A 17,019-nucleotide genomic window follows, 5' to 3' on the forward strand; every position below is an offset into this window, starting at 1 on the left:
AATAATATTTTTTTGATAAAATTTTTTAAAAACTGTATAAATAAAAAAATTTAAAAATAATCCAAAACCTTTGAAAAAAATCGTAAATATATATATATATATAAATATATATATATATATATATATCTTTTAAAAAAAGTGATGCCCATGGGATTTCTTCTAGAAATTAAAACGCACAATTAATTTTGGCCCACAAACGTTCTCCAGTCAACCTTCTTCATTTCTATAAACAGAGGTCGAGTAGCACTTGCATTTCTCATAGTCTCTTATTCATTTCTCAAAGTCACCGATGTACCAACTAGCTACCAACTTTCTTTACCTTTTTCTTTTTATTTCATTATGGAAAGTGTTGTTGGCCATTGATTTCGACTTATCAGCAAACTTTCCCAAAAGACATTTTTTGATGGTGAAGGTGGTAGCTCGTATAGGAGTTGGTCAAGTTCTGATTTAGCTACTGTAAACGTCGGTGGAGGAGAGCTTCTTCTCAGGCCTCGTGGTTTTGCTCTTCCCCACTATGCAGATTCTTCCAAAATTGGTTATGTTCTGCAAGGCAAGTTATATATCAGCACTAAATTATATCATTCTTATAATATTTTTAATGCATTTTTTTATATATATTAAATTTTTTATTTTAAAAAATTATATTATGAAATAAAATTTTAATATATTTTTACTTTTTAAATATAAAATAAATTTACTTTTTATTTTTTAAAATATTATTTATTATAAAATTTATATTTTTTTAAAATAAAAAGCAGCATTAAAGATGTTCTTCTGACTGTATAACAGTATTGGTTTCTACCACATGGCTCCACAAGTATATGTGGTTTGAAGAGCATGACCAATATATTGGGGGTCCCTTCATTTCCAGTCCTTTTTCATGCCTTCGTACCGAGAAGATGACTATATATACCAAATTTTTACAGTTTGGTATGAGATAATTAACACAGAGTCTATCATTTAAAACTAATAAATATGAATCAATCATTTATGGATTTGTTATATAAGTGGGGACATACACAAATCTAGAAAATAATTTTATATTCATTAGTTTTATAATAAAAAGTATGTGTCAATCATTTAATATGAAAGTATAAAATATTTATATATATGTATTATTTTTTTGTCTGTTGTGGTGTATACATTAGGTCTAGATAAAATATAAATAATTCATTATATTTTTTTCACATACATATTTATTAACCAAAAAAGAAAACATAAAATAAAGCAAAACAAACACTAAAGATATTACATTTAATCTCTCCATACAAGAAATAGATTTAGATTATGATACAGTGGATAATTTCTATTGAGAAAATCTCTATTAATTAAAAGATTCAACCAGCTTTTATTTCTGCAAACAATTCAAGTAAGTCTAAAATATATTTTTAAAATTAAGGGTTAAATATTATTTACTTATGTTATTTGATCTAATATATGAATGGGTCCTTGTATTTTTTATATAAGGGTTAAAATAATTTTTAAATATTATTTAGTTTATTAAGTTTTAATAAAACTAACTACTATCATCTTTTTTTCATGTTAATTGAAAGACTAAATTGATAATTTAAGATTATAATTTGATTATTGAACTTATTATCAAATATCAAGCTCGTTCAGAATTATTTTTATTATTAAATTAAAATAAAATTCTATTTTTAGTACAAGTTAGTTTTAGGTACTAATTAAAATAATAAATTTAATATCTTTCATGCTCTAATTTTTTATTCTTAATGCAATTTAACTTAAGCAAATTTAAACATTTTAAAACTACTTATATTTATAATAATATTATTAAACTATTATAAGTTAATTTAGTTATTAATATAACATAACTATTTCTCGTTAAAAATATCATTCTATTACTATTTTTATTATATATTATTGTTAAATTGTATAAAAAGTAAACATTAAATTAAATAATCATGTTTTAATCCAGTGAAATAATCTAAACACCAAGTTGACTAGTCCACTATTAATGAAGAAGATCGTAATAATCTTGTATACTAAAAAAATAGAATTTTTTATTAACTATTAAGATGAGATTAATACGAGTAAAATTTTCATTTTTAATATAGTTTAATTTTAGTGTCTAATAAAAATAATGACTTTAACTATTTATTTTATTTAAAAATTTAAAATTAACCTATATAATAATTTAATAATATTAAATAAAAAATAAATATTTTTAATACATTTAAATTTTTTAGAATTAAATTATGCTAAAAAATAAAAGCTATAAATAAGTAAGAAAATATTTAATTTTTTAGTTTAATTAGACATTAAAATTAATTTGTGCTAAACATGAAATTTTATTCTAATTTGATAATAAAATTAATTTTAGACGAATTTGATACTTGATAATAAATTCAAAAATTAAATTATAATTTTACCAGTTTAGTTTTTCGACTAATATAAAAGAGTTGGTAATTAGTTTTATTAAAATTTAAGAAAGTTTTAACGTAATAAAAGAAATACGGAGACTGAGACTAAACCTCAAGGTAAATAGTATTTAAAACTAAAATTAATATAATAGAAGTATTAGTCTCCTCTTGCAGGTACAGAAGGAATAGTCGGCATGGTGCTCCCATCGTCAAAAGAGGTTGTGTTAAGGCTGAAGAAAGGAGATGTGATACCAGTCCCACTAGGAGGTTTCTCATGGTGGTACAACAATGGAGATTCAGACTTCGTTGTAGTTTACTTGGGAGAAACTTCCAAGGCCTTTGTTCCAGGAGAATTCACCTACTTCTCGTTATCTGGAATTGGAAGTATTTTAGGCGGATTCTCATCTGAATTTATCAGTCAGGCTTACAATTTGAATGAGCAAGAAGCAAACAAGCTTGCAAGAAGTCAAACTGGGATATTTATCATCAAGGTACAAGAAGGAATTCGCATGCCGCGTCCTCGTGTTCTTGATAAAATGCTCTACAATATTGATGCTGCACCAGCTGATCTTGAGGTCCCAAAAGGTGGTGTTTTCAAGACACTCACAGCAGCTAAATTCCCATTTCTGGAGCAAGTGGGTCTTAGTGTTGGCCTTCTGAAATTGAGTGCTAATGCTATGTACTCGCCAACTTTCACTGCCGATGGATCAAGTCGACTTGTTTATGTTGCTAAAGGAAGTGGCAAAGTGCAGATCGTTGGCATCAATGGTGAGCTAGTCCTGGAAACCAGAATAGAGGCTGGTCAATTATTTCTGGTGCCAAGATTCTTCACCGTTGCTGGAATTGCTGGTGGCGAAGGAATGGAGCTTGTATCTATGACAAATTCCTTACGGTAATTCTAATTCCAAGTTCCACATGGGTCTTATATACATTTAGTGACAAACAAAATTAGTATATATATATATATATATATATATATACTGTACCTAAAGCATTTTTAAAACATGTTAAATATATTTAATTAAGATTTCCATACGTACCTAGTCCATTTTATTGATATGTACCAATTTTATTGATGAGTCATAAAATTAGCCTCCATTTTTATATTCAAAATAATATATAAAATAATTTATTATATTTATTAGTTTTATAAATTTAATAAGTAGTTATTAGTAATCTACTTTTTAGTTAAATAATAGTTTTTCATCCTAAAAAATATAGCATATCATTATACTTTTGACATTGATTTAAATAAATGAAAATTATATAGTAATTAATAGATTACAAGATAATGTCATTTTTAAATTATTATTATATGTATCGGTCTATTCAATAGTCAAATTTTTTATAAATTTTAAAATAATTTAGTTCTATATTATTAAAATTAATTTTTTTATAATTAAAATAATAGCAATCATTCCACATTAGCGATTAATATTGACATTAGGATATGAACACTTCCTCCCAATTGTCATATTAGTTTTCTTTTAAAGTGTAATTTCTTTGATTTTAGATATATATATATATATATATATATATATATATATTTGTCTTTCTAATATTCACTAACATAGTTGTTTGTTGATTTTTTTTTCAGTTACTTTTTTCTTAATATTCTTGATTATGTTTTTGTTCAGGCCTGTAGTTGAAGAGTTTTGTCTTTCTAATATTCACTAACTTAGTTGTTTGTTGATTATATTTTTCAGTTACTTTTTTCTTAATATTCTTGGTTATGTCATTGTTCAGGCCTGTAGTTGAAGAGTTTGCCACTAAGAAGTCAGTGTGGAGTGCTCTGTCTCCTGTAGTATCACAAGTTGCTCTTAATGTGACAACTGAGTTTGAAGAACTCTTTAGGTCTAATATTAAGCAGAACTCCCTTATTATTCCACCAACAAACAATGCCTTCAAATAGTTCTATTCGTGATTCCTCTTTACGCATATTACCCATTAATTATTTTTCCTAATTTTCTTTTCTCTATTATCTCTTGTGTTGTTACGTATAACAAACAAGTTTTATGAGAAGTTAGGGTACATAGACATACATATATGTATGTGTGTGTGAATTACTTATAAAAATAAATAAAGTGCCATGAGTATATTAAATTGAATATACTTATACCTTTCTGATAATAATTAAAAAGGCAATTAATTTTTAATATAGCATCTTGAAGCACTTTTGTCAACTTCAATCTCAAACCTACTCTAGAATAGAAAAAAATCAATTTATAGAATCATGGGCGGATCATTTCTGATAAGAGTAATGCTACATAATTCATCTTTTTTTTTTTTTTTCATTTCTTGTCCTATTGACGTGGCATATAAATATTTATAAAACTATCCATTAATCTTAAATTATTAAATAATAATTTAGTATAATTAATATATGTCATATTAGATGAGTAAGCATTGGAACATAAATAAGTGAAATGTTTAGCATTTTTCATATAATAAGATTTAATTTTCTAAATAGACAAATGATATAGCTATCTGATTTAATAAGTAAGCAATACTAATATATCCGTGATCGCTTGATTTTTTATTTTCATTTACAAAACTAACATCACGTTCTCCTCGTTAGAATAAAATTATAGCTTAATAATATTAATCTATTTGATACTATAATAATTTTATTATTATTAAAGTTTAAAAGAATTTTAGGTCCTATATTTTTTTATTAAATGAATGATAATAATACGCAATCGAAATTTTGCTAAAAAATTTAGATAAAATTAGAGAATAATTAATATTATAATAAAATGTAAACTTAGTGTTTTATTTTAGATTTGTACCAATGACCTTATATTTTATTAGAATAGAATTGTTAGATTTGTATTTGGTAAGTTTTTATATTTTGCTTTAAGTTTGAACTTAAGATTTGTACTTATTTATTATACAAGTAATATTATATAAAAATAGATAAAAAAAAATTAAATCGGTTTTAGTTTCGATTCTTTGGTTCAAGACAATACGAGATTGTTCGATACAATTTTCGGTATGCAGAACTTATGTGATCCAGAATCATACTAAAAGAAAATTTCAATTAGGTCCAGTTTAGAAAAAGTCAAAGAGTCAATGAATATTTTCTAATTCTGGAAACTTTCGGTTCGATTTTTAATTACCGTTTGGGATCTCAGAGACTTGTGTTCAGACCTAGTAATAACATATTTAGGTTCTTATAAGCACATTAAAATCAAAATCACGATTATTTTTTAATATGAGATGCAGTATTATAAATTCCCCACCTTAAAGCTCTAACCTCTTCATTAGAGACAGACCATAGCCTAATAGCTTGAAATCGTAACCGACCATAGCCTAATAGCTTGGAATCGTAACCGACCATAGCCTAATAATTTTGATCATAGTCTACTAGATAAGTCATGAATTTTAGTGGTCTCTTAGTTAAAAAAACTTAATGATGGCTCGTACAGATTTTAGCAATGGCTCCTGTCAACTTTTCGCGATGTTGTAAAAATAACTAATGAAAAGAATAATTAAATAAGAAGAATATTACATGTCAATATCTCATTAGCAAGATATTATAATCCAAATTGAAATATGAGTAATAAAATAAAAAAATTAATAATAAAATAAAATTAAATATAAAATTTAATAACTATTTATATTATCATCTCTACACATCCATGTTTGATTACCGTCTAAATAGAAAAAATTCATCCATCACAATTCCATCCAAATAATCAAATAAGATCTCACCAAAGATAAAATAGAGAATCACTAGCAAAAGTTAATACTTATTGTTCATTTATAATAATGCATCTACTCTTTTCATCATCATCATCTCTGTTAATCTATTATAAGTCCGCACAATAAATATTGCGCCATACAAATAATAAGGGAAAAATATAAAGAATATCTATATTTTTTTAATTTTATTAATTTACAGTATTTTCTTATCTTTACTGTATTAAAATATTAAAATATGTTTTTTTGAACTTTTTTTAAAATCACGTTTTGGTTTTTTTTCTTTGATTGTTTTCAGATAAAACAACCGAAAAATAACTAAAAAAAAAAATCAAAAAATCACTAAAAAAAAAACTGAAAGATAACCACAACGTAAATTTAAAAAGGAAATTAAAACATAATATTTTTAAAATTTACAAAGTCAAAAACAATATTTATTTATTAATTTTATGATATTTTTGAAAAGTTCTTAATAATAAGCATCTATCAATATTAATAGATCTCAAGATGGGAAGTTTTTTTTTTAATTTTTATAAAAAAAGCCACTCGTCCAATAACAATATATTATTATTATTATTATTATTATTATTATTATTGTTATTAAAAAGCCCAAATAAAAAATGTTTTAAAGTGTTAGAATTTTTCTTGTAAAAAAGGTGATGGAAGGATTGAGAAAACATGTAATTATAATATGGATCCCGGTCCATGAAGCTATATGGTCTAATTCACATATATACGTGCATCAAACGCTGATGTAACGTGATGTTGACGCAAATTTTATTTAAAAATATTTTATATTCATTAAATTTATACTAAATGTTCATTAACTTATATTCATTGAACATGTGTTGAATGTTAATTATTTAAACATTAAATATTTATTGTTTGTTTGTTAACTTATTCTTTTTGTTTACCAATTGCGTAAGGATGATTTGTATTGCCTATGTTATATATGTTTGTGAATATGATTTTCATTAATGATAAATATCCATTGGTAAATTAATGAATTTTATGCCTATAATTAATGAATGCTTAAATCAATCATAATTCTTTTTCAACATACATCACAAAAATAATGAAAACTTTCATAAATAATCAATATCTTCATTTGAAAATATTGATAAACATTATATATACAGACAATAAACATTGCAGTACTAGATAATGAACATTAATATTAATATTGATGAATAATATATGAAACAAAATCAACATGAACATTAACCGTAATGAATATTAAGTTTCCAAATAATAAATATTTAAATATAAATAAAATTAATTATTATAGAATATTATATCTTATAGACATTATATATATGAAATCATGGAACGGGGTCCAACAATTCTCTTTTCCAAGACCTCAATGGACAAAAAATGGGCAGCCCAAACTTGGCCCAAATTTCATAATAGATGCAGCCCATATTCATTCCACATAGACAAACTTAACCCGACCCAAACCCACCTAAATTTTGAGCGGGAAAACAATATTATCAAACCTCGTCCTTTTTATTCATTTTCAATCTTTTCCATAAACGGTCCGTTTGTTAGCCATAAAATCTTTTAAAAATTGAAATTGTAAACTAAACCCTTAAAATTATTTTCTTCAATGTATCAAGATCGCAACTGAGTTTATACTAAGATGTCAAAATTCGACTACCCCAGACTGTCCCGAGCAGAAATAGCAACAATATTAGCAGAATCTCAAATCGCCGCCGTAACCGAAAACGATATAAAAAACCCTAACCCGGATTTCATATCGGATATTTATACCAGACTTCTTATCCACCTTGATCTTCTCAATGAGTACGCAAATTTTCTTTTTCCTCTTTTTTTTCTTAAATTTTCATTTTTTTTCAATAACCAATTGTAAAGTTTCAATTTTTTTCTGATGTTTTTGAAATGTGGGTTTTGTGTTTGTTTTATTGCAGAGAAGGTCAAGGGCAAGTGGAGTTTGCTGCACTAGAGCAGCTTGAGAATCCAGATCATCATGTGGATTCTGTTAGGATTATGACCATGTTTATTAGGATAAGGGAGATGGTTAGTTTGGTTGGTTGTCCATTGAAATTCACTCTGAAAGATCTTTTGAGACCCCAAGGAGATAGGACAGAATTGTATCTTAGTGCAATCCTCAATTTTTGTCTTCATAAGTACGTGTTGAGACTATTTATGTTGTTCTTTTTTTGCTTAATTGCTGCAACTTTTTGTTAGAAAAATTGGTTTTATTTGGATAATTAATTTCATAAATAGATAGTTTGTTTATGGGGATGTTTTCGTAGAATCAAATTTGCCAAAGTGTTAAAAATAAACTTGATTTGTTTGGGTTTGAAATCGGACTTCAGAGTTTGGAACTTTAGAGAAAGGAGTTTTCTTGATGTAAAGATTTAGTTTGCAATTGAGAGTTTGCTTTCTGAGTTTATTTTGGTTACTGATTCATTTGATGATTTGTGATTCTCCTGTTTATTTTGTATATCAGAGACACCAAAATGAATCTACTAAGATCAATAGGGGAGGAACTAACACTTCTTGATGAGCAGCGAAAAGAATGGGAGGATAAGATTTCACAGGTAACTAAAGAGAAACTTTTGAAATTGTGAAGTGGGTCGAGTATGGTCATGCTGAGTGTTTGCTTCTGTAGTTGAATGCCGAGATTGCTGAATATAATGTAGCAAGGGAGATGGAGCTGCCATTTGTTCAAGAGGTAGATGCCAAGGTTAAAGAGTTGCGTCAGACAGTCTCGGAACTCAACAATCACCAGATGTCACTCAGAGCTTCTTCCCGGAAGTTGAAGGAGAAAGCTGGGGAACTAGATGGGGAGGTAAGGATCTTGACAGATAGCTCGTTAGTATCAGTTAATTTAGTTGCATAAGAATATGAAGGTAGTGCTCGTTCTTGCTAAGAAAATTGCTTTTGGTTTTCTAATGTTTAATTTTTTCAATTTGCAAATTTTATTTTCTCTGACTCAAGTGTGTAGTGTCTTGATCATTAATACATAACTTTGTAAAATCAGAGGCGGCTAATTACAGTGGAGAAGTGGATTTGAATTTTCTGCTTTATTGTTTATGCTCTCTTATTTGCTTTGGTAGTGGATAACTATGAAACCTGATATCCACCTTAGGATGACTATTTTTTCTCATGTGGAGCTTCTGTTCATTCAAATTGGTTTACGACTCTTGACTTGGTCCGAGTTGCCTTCTTAATGTTCGGTAGTCTATAATTTCATGTTTTGAGGTCTTACTACAGTATCATTGTGCTTTTGTGTGTGTCTTTGGGGTGGTTATTTTTATTTATTTTTTTCTTTGTGCTTGTTCTATGTCCTGGTTGATTGCAGCATATCTTCCCACACGTCGATTTGAGACTTTGTCCTGGAGCATAATGTTATGCTGTTTTATATTTCTCCATGTCTTGTGTATAGTTTGTCCTAGATTACTTTCGGTGGTCTTTAGAAAACCTAGGTCTGAGCAAGAATATTATGCAAAATTTATCTTCTCCTATTATAGGTTCATCTTGCATGTCTTAAAATTGTCAATGTTGTAGCTAACTATATAAGTTGTTCAATCTTCATTTTATCTTCATGAACTCATTATTGTTACTGACTTACTATTATATCTTCTGTTTTACTTTTACAGATTTCAAAGGCTGAGTTTGACCTGGTGCAAAGTGTCCAAGAAAATGCAAACTTGCGATCAAAAATTGTTCAGTCGCCTGATAAATTGCAGGTACCTTTTCTTTGACTAAATTGTCCATTTAGGTAATGGTGATAATATAAGTTAAAATATCTTAATACAAATGCATATGCTGACCAAGCTTTTCTAACTATAGGAGTTGCGTTGAGTAGCGAAAGGAAGCTAATTGTCATAGTGAAATTTTTTTATAAAATTTTCTGATGTTTAGGTGACTTAAATAGAGGTGTAATTCTGATGTTATGATCACGCATGACCAAAATAATACTTTTGGGTTAGTCACATATTCATGTCTAAAATAGCTATGTTCAATGTTTTTCAAACTTTAGTATGTTTAAAATTGGAGAGTGTAGCCAAGTAGTTTTGTCCATTTTAGATTTCCAATTACTACTGTAGCTTATGTTGAAGTGAATTGTCAAATATTATACATGCAAGTATTGGTATAGTTTGTAGCATAGTTGTTAAAGGGGCAAGGTGCATCAGGGCTCAAAATGGTCTTGGAGCCCGGGTGTAAGGCACAATTCTGCCATTTGAATTTGAGCATTTCTTTCTCTGTTCTTAGCTTTCTCCAAATTGCTTCTATCTTCCAATGGTACCTTATCACATTTCATATCCATCATTCCCAGAAAAAGCCAAAATAATCATTGCTTGTTTGTGCCATTTCTTTTTGTTTTCTTTTTTTATAGTAACTCTCTTTTGCATTCTTCTAATGCGCACCAAACATTCATTTTTTTTTTCTCTTTCTATTATTACCTTCTCTATATATTATGGCCAACTACGTCATCTTTTTCAACTATTGACACTATCATTTTACTTATTCACTGATTTCTATTCAATCGACATTTTCAAAGATCTAACGAATTCCTTAAAGGAAGACTTGAAATGTAAGGGATTTTCTTCCCTCAAGTTTCTATCAAGCCCATACCATAGAGATAGAAAGAGAGACGAGAGAGAGGGAGAGAGAGGAAAAATAAGAAAAAGAAAGAGATAGCTAGAGCACAAGAAAGGAAGAGTGATTTAATATATTTCTTTCAAGTGGTGGATTAGATTTGGGATAATAACTATTATCTTTTATTTTATGGTCTTAGTATTTTGGTGAGCTTTCCTTTCATTTTTTTACAAATTTTTGGTGAGCTTTCCTTTTATTTGCTCTTATTGATATCATTATGTCACGTTCTTGGTTACTGTGTGAAAATGCAAGAAATGTGAATGAGGGTTTAATGTATATTCTTTCAAGGATTAAAGTTTCGGATAATCACTATCTTCTTTTTGTGGCCTCTGTTAGTGAACTTTCTTTCTTTTTTTTCTTTAAATATTTTGATGAGTTTTCTTTTTATTTGCTCTCACTAATATCGTTTTATCATGTTCTTGGTTATGTGAAAGTGCAAGAAATGAGGTTGAAAATGAAAGATAATAACAATATTGTTTATTGTTTCTTGAATGAGCTTTGTTAGAAAGATGGAAATTAATTAGCTCAAGCTTTTTATAAATCATTCAAGGAAAAATTTAGAACAATAAAGTATTTATAGTTTTTTCTTTATTCAAGTGTTATAAGCTACCTCTTAGGGTGTAACATAAATTTCAAATAAAATTATAAGCTATATAGTAAACAGTATATACTAAGCATATAATGAGTATATTTCAGATATATGATACGCTGACTCTAATTGAATTTTCTTTATTCAAATTTTAAAAACATATATATATATATATATATATATATATATATATATGAATACAATACCTATTTTTCTTCACCATATTGAAATTGAGAAGAAAACATGAGATATGTAGATTTTGATGTAACGAGCATTCTCATACTGATTGAGAACAACTTTACAAATATCATGGTTAAAATATATAGTATACATCGATTATATTATGAGTATATATTATACACCGAGTTTATTTTGACTGTACAAAGGATATCATTAAAGTATAGTATAAGTATATTTTGAGTGTATTATATACTCAACAACATATAGTATAGAATAGCATAGAAATCGTACGAAAATGAAAAAAAGAGTCCAAAAAACATATAAAGTAAGAAAAGAGTCCAAAAAGCATATAAAAGTAAAAAAATTGTTCAGAAAGAATATATAATTAGAAAAGGGATTCAAAAAGCATAATAGTATAAAAATAGATTAGCAGAAAAATAAAAATTTAAAACGCGGTTTACAAAGGTAAACAATATAAAAGAAAGGGCAAGTGATGTAAATTTCTATATTTTTATTTACTATCAAGGGTCTTATGGCAATCAGAAGTCAAAATTAAATATTTGTATTTAATATTAACTAGTCGTCTACCCGCGTGTTGTGTTGCTGTTGCAATTATTTTAATTATAAATATTTTCAATTCAAAAAACTTAAATTGAAAATTTTTATTTAAAAAATATTTTTATGTATAAAATTTAACTAATACTAAATTAAATACATATAAGAACAATTCAAAGAAAGATATAATTAACAATATGTCATATAAGATGTGAAAACTTTGTCAATTTATTAATTATACTCTAATATTAAAAATATAACTAATATTTTTCTCTTAGAATTAAGCATCTTTGTATAATAGAAATGTAGCTTATTAGTTAATATGCTATTTCTTAATATTAGAATTATTATTTTATTAGAATAGTAACATATCTATTAATATGTTAATATAATAATTCAAATAAAAAATTAGTATTGCAAAAATACATAAATTAATATCAGTATATACCTGTGTCAAAAATAAGGAAACATAAAGATATTTTTTTCACGTGTCAAAATTTATATGTTTCGCATATGTATATATAGGTGTGTGTGTGCATATTCGTGCCTCACCAAAGCGCCTTAGTGAAGTTGCTAAAGAGAGCCTTGTGTGCCTTTAACAACTAGTGTATGAAGCCTCTGTGCTTGGGGCCTGAGGTGTGTCTTTAACAATTATGGTTAGTAGGTTCATGAAATGAGTTTTCTTTGAAGGAAATTCAATAAATGAGGTAGAAACTTTCTCTACAATACAAGAGAGGTTCTATTCTCTTGGAGAATGCAAAAAACCACTAACCCAAAAATATTCTTTAAGCTGCAAATAAATATGGGAGAAAGTAGGGTCAAAATATTTCCAAAGGAAACACAGTCCTTTTTTCTTGGGTTTTTGCTCAAGTAGGTTGAACACTAATTAGGCACAAAGGCATATATGCTTCTTTGCCCTGAATTATGTTGAGAAGTTGATTGCTGGCCTTCTATGGCAAATAATGGCAACTATCGTGGATATCCAAAGTGCACAGCAAGGCAAGTAAAATTGGTGAGCTGTGCGCTGGGCAACTATTTCCTGCAGTTCAGCTTGATTATAGCATTCTTTTGTTGTAATTTTACCCATCCAGAATCCATTTGACTTTTTTTTTTATTGTTGATCATCAAATTGAATGTAAAATGATCATTTACAAAATTTTCCTTGTTATATAGTTGGCACACTTCGGTGTCTCCTTCTTTCTTCTTTTTTGGCTTACAAATAACTTTCCTTTGTGTGCTGGTAGAGGGCTTTGGAGGAGAAGAAATCAGTTTGGGAAGAAGTGAAGAATGCTGAGAGATTAGCAATGCAATCTTTTCAGGAGAAGACTGCCATTCTAGAGGTCTATTCTAAGGTACTTTGTTACAAAATGTTGCGTCTACCTTCCATGATCTCTACTCGCAGGCTGGCTGGTTTAACAAAAGTTTGTGAAATCTGGATAATAATTTCTGACGTGTATTTATGAATATTTAGCCAATCCTTTTGCATTATTTATCTTACCAACTTATTGCTGCAAAAATATCTTTTTTTCTTTGTATTGTATGCTGAGAGTGCTTGTGGGAGACAAATGATATTTCAGCTGGAGAAATGACTAGAATTATGTTAAATTTTCAAGTTCCCAACTTTTCAAAATGGCATGTTGGTCTTGAACTTTTGTTCGAATTCGAGGTTCTTGTCATAAGTTATTTTCAAAGGGTGAATGTTGGCTTTATATATATACCCAAATCTAATTAGATATTATCCTGCACTTAGCCATATCTTGCATGCATGCAGTTGTATGACAAGGTAGTCTATTAGGCGCTGTTGCATTGTGTTCTATGAGAGCTCTTTTTCATCTAAGTTTAGACACAGGAGATATAATCTGGTTAATGCTTGCAGCTACATGCACATATTCCTTGAGATCTTTGTGAAGATTGCAGTTAATATTTCATCTTTCAATCAGACATCAGTTCTCTTTTGAAAGGTTAATATATTAATTTTTTTCTAAGGGTTTCATAAAATTCAAAATATTGATGTGTGAATGAATATGGAAAATTCACAGATGGTAGAAGTTCAGTTGAGGAGGTAACTAATAGATGTTACTTTTCTATGTGCTATTTCTCAGACTCTCAGAAAAATTTCAAAGCATTTCAATCAGATGCAGGAAATACATGAAGAGGTTACATTCTCTCACCCATTCCTCTCTTTCATGCTCTCTAATATAGGTTTAACTGTTTCTTTTTTAAAATTTTTATCTGCTATGATTCCCTGGATAGTTTAATAGATTTCTTTGTTAAATAAAACCTTAGTATCCTCGTGCAGATTCAATATCTTTCCTTATGGTGGACTGTCTTTTAATTTGCTTTTGCAACATTGTTGCCAAAACCTTGTTACTTATAATGTTTGATCTAATAGGTAAATTCTGCGAAATCCATTGAAAAAGACTACAAGGAGCTAAAAGCTAAGCTAAGTAATGAGGGCATGTTGGACAAGAAACTTGATGCCAAATTGGTCGAACGACAAGCAAAAGGTAGTTTGTTATGCAACTTGTTCTAGTTGCATTTTATCTCTGGATGATTACCTAGGAGCTTTGATCGCATCTCTCCTTCTTTCCCCAGCACAACAATTAGATGAGTTAAGAAAGGTGTTGGAGAAAGAAAAGGATTTAAAGTGCGAGGATGCGGCTAGAGAATTTAATAACGTTAAGTCAGAGGTGGAATCTAGGAGGGTTGATCTGGAAGCAAGGCAAAGGAAGGTTGAAGTTATAGTGTCAGAGGTACTAATTATTTGTTTTGAGGTTTATGCCAAATGAGTCCATACTGTCCTGAAATTCCTGATTATTATCTGATCTTTTTGTCAATGACTAGGTTGATGCCATTACGTTAAAAACAAATATGGTAAAAGAATCTGGAGCTGCTAAAGTGCAAGAGTTAGTTTACAAATGTGAACAGATTGCGGAACAGGTGCACTTCCATGTTCAATCTGAATCTAAATGGGGCATATTGATTTTTCATTAATATAATGAATGTCGGGTGGTTCACCGGCATGACATCCGGTCTGGTATTAACTTTCCAGTAATTTCAACTAATTCAGTGACTGCACCTAAGAACAGGAATGAACTTGGCAGACTTGCAGAGACTCAATAAATCTTCTGCTCGTCATTCTTAAGTGAACCATTTTTCTGAACAGGCCTTGATTCTTTTGAGATATTTTCTGTTCTTACTGGCTATTGGGATGTTTTATGACAGAACCAATCCCATTTCAGTTCTCTTGTCAATGAACGACGTTCATGTTTACAGAGGAAAATGTTTTTTCCCTTCTGCTTTTAACCAATAAAATATGCAGAAGTTGACCTTCATATCCATGCTTATTGAATTGTTTACAGAGTTTGATTATGTGTTCTCTTTGATTTATTTGTGGTGTATTATTAGGACTCTTGGCTATTCTGAATAAACTTTTGTGTTTGGTTGGCTGCAGTTTGAACAGTACAGGAACTCTATGGGGCTCGTGATGCAGGGCGCTGGCAGTCAGGACGTAATTAGCGCAGTTCTGTGAGTTTTCTTGATAGTATGGAAGTTATAATAATCAATACGGTTTAAGCCTTTCTTGTATGTTAAAACTGGGGCTATGTTGCATTTTCTAGCATTCATGTCTGCATATATTCATGTTTGTTGATGTAAACTAATACCCAACAGCAGTTTCTTAAATTCAAAGGTTTTGACGCCTCTAGTTGAAAATTATCTCTTTCCTTTTTTCTTCCATTCCTGCTAAAAGCTCAAAAGTAAGTCAAAGGGTTAAAAGCCTGATTACTATTAAAATATTGCCACATATATTCGATTCATATCAAACCTGTAATTTCTTTCTTTTCAGTGCTCACACTTTTTATTTTCCTTTCAGACTTTGATACTCATTGGGAATTAGACAAATTCTAATTATGTGTCAGCTCGCCATTCAGCTGCCACGTTATATGTTATATATTGATGTGAGAAAAAAATGAATAAGGTTCAATTCAGCGCAAATTATATGATGGATCCGGTCTATATAGTTTCGTGAACTCGGGACCCATATGGCGCTGTTCTGTTAGTAAAAAAAGTTTACATCAGCGTCTGATACGTGTATTGGATGTTGATATGCGCCTCAGCTGATGTAAATTTAAAAAAAAATAATAATTTATATTCATTGATTTATATTAAATAATTAAATATTTATTAATTTATATTTATTAAACATGTATTTAATCTTTATTGTTTAAATGGAAAATGTTTCTTATTTGTTAATTTAATTTTATTAAAAAGATATGTACTATAATATTAATATTTGTAGTATAATTTTAACTTGATTTTTTTATATCAATTGTGTAAGGACAATTTATGTTATGTCTATTTTATATATGTTTATTTGAAAGGATTAGTAGGTGTAATTTTTATTAATGACGAATGTCCATTGATAAATTAATGAATATCATATACCTATAAATAATAAATTTTTATGTCAATTATGAAATTTTCTTAATATACATCATAAAAATAATAAAAGTGTTTATAAATAATTAATATTTTTATTTGAAAATATTGATAAACTTTATATATATAGATAATGAATATTACAGTACTAGCTAATTAATATTAATGTTAATATTAATAAATAATATATTAAACAAAATGAATATTAATATTGATTGTAATGAATATTAAATTTATAAATAATGAATATTTACATATAAAATAAATTAATTTATTATTGAATATGACATCTAATAAATATTATACATATAGAAAATAAATATTTTAATATATGTAAATGAACAAAAAAAATATTATTATATATTTGGTTTAATAAATTTTTTTTACATGTGTTACTACATTCTAATATATAATTTTTATTTTAATAAGTGTACTTATTGACATGTAGAATTTAAGTTTATATATAAATTTATAATTTTTTTATTAATTTATTTATAATTTTTATATTTTGTATTTATAAAATATTAAAATATAAAAAAC

General features: G+C 27.9%; 2 protein-coding genes across 2 annotated transcripts; both read left to right on the plus strand.

Moving 5' to 3' along the window:
• The first annotated feature begins 274 nt into the window (after nt 1–274).
• On the plus strand, nt 275–4,318 carry LOC8285171 (cocosin 1). Its single transcript, XM_048375458.1, is given in 4 exon segments — nt 275–386; nt 389–550; nt 2,559–3,276; nt 4,131–4,318. Coding segments are annotated over 4 exon segments (1,143 nt in total). The 5' UTR covers nt 275–289; the 3' UTR covers nt 4,297–4,318.
• Nucleotides 4,319–7,602: 3,284 nt separating this feature from the next.
• Nucleotides 7,603–15,756, plus strand: LOC8285170 (kinetochore protein NUF2 homolog). The gene is made up of 11 exons (XM_002529229.4): nt 7,603–7,889; nt 8,015–8,233; nt 8,560–8,650; nt 8,722–8,901; nt 9,713–9,802; nt 13,284–13,391; nt 14,142–14,195; nt 14,432–14,546; nt 14,635–14,792; nt 14,884–14,979; nt 15,494–15,756. The coding sequence occupies exons 1-11, from the start codon at nt 7,726–7,728 to the stop codon at nt 15,569–15,571; spliced, it is 1,353 nt and encodes a 450-aa protein (XP_002529275.1). The 5' UTR covers nt 7,603–7,725; the 3' UTR covers nt 15,572–15,756.
• Nucleotides 15,757–17,019: the final 1,263 nt, after the last annotated feature.

This window comes from Ricinus communis, chromosome 6 (genome assembly GCF_019578655.1).
Source record: "Ricinus communis isolate WT05 ecotype wild-type chromosome 6, ASM1957865v1, whole genome shotgun sequence".
Taxonomy (NCBI): domain Eukaryota; kingdom Viridiplantae; phylum Streptophyta; class Magnoliopsida; order Malpighiales; family Euphorbiaceae; genus Ricinus; species Ricinus communis.

Coding starts and splice junctions, on each gene's coding strand:
- LOC8285170 (XM_002529229.4), top strand. CDS start 7,726: ATGTCAAAATTCGACTACCCCAGACTGTCCCGAGCAGAAATAGCAACA. Junction 9,803..13,283: donor AGTCGCCTGATAAATTGCAG/GTACCTTTTCTT, acceptor GTGTGCTGGTAG/AGGGCTTTGGAGGAGAAGAA. Junction 13,392..14,141: donor TTCTAGAGGTCTATTCTAAG/GTACTTTGTTAC, acceptor GCTATTTCTCAG/ACTCTCAGAAAAATTTCAAA.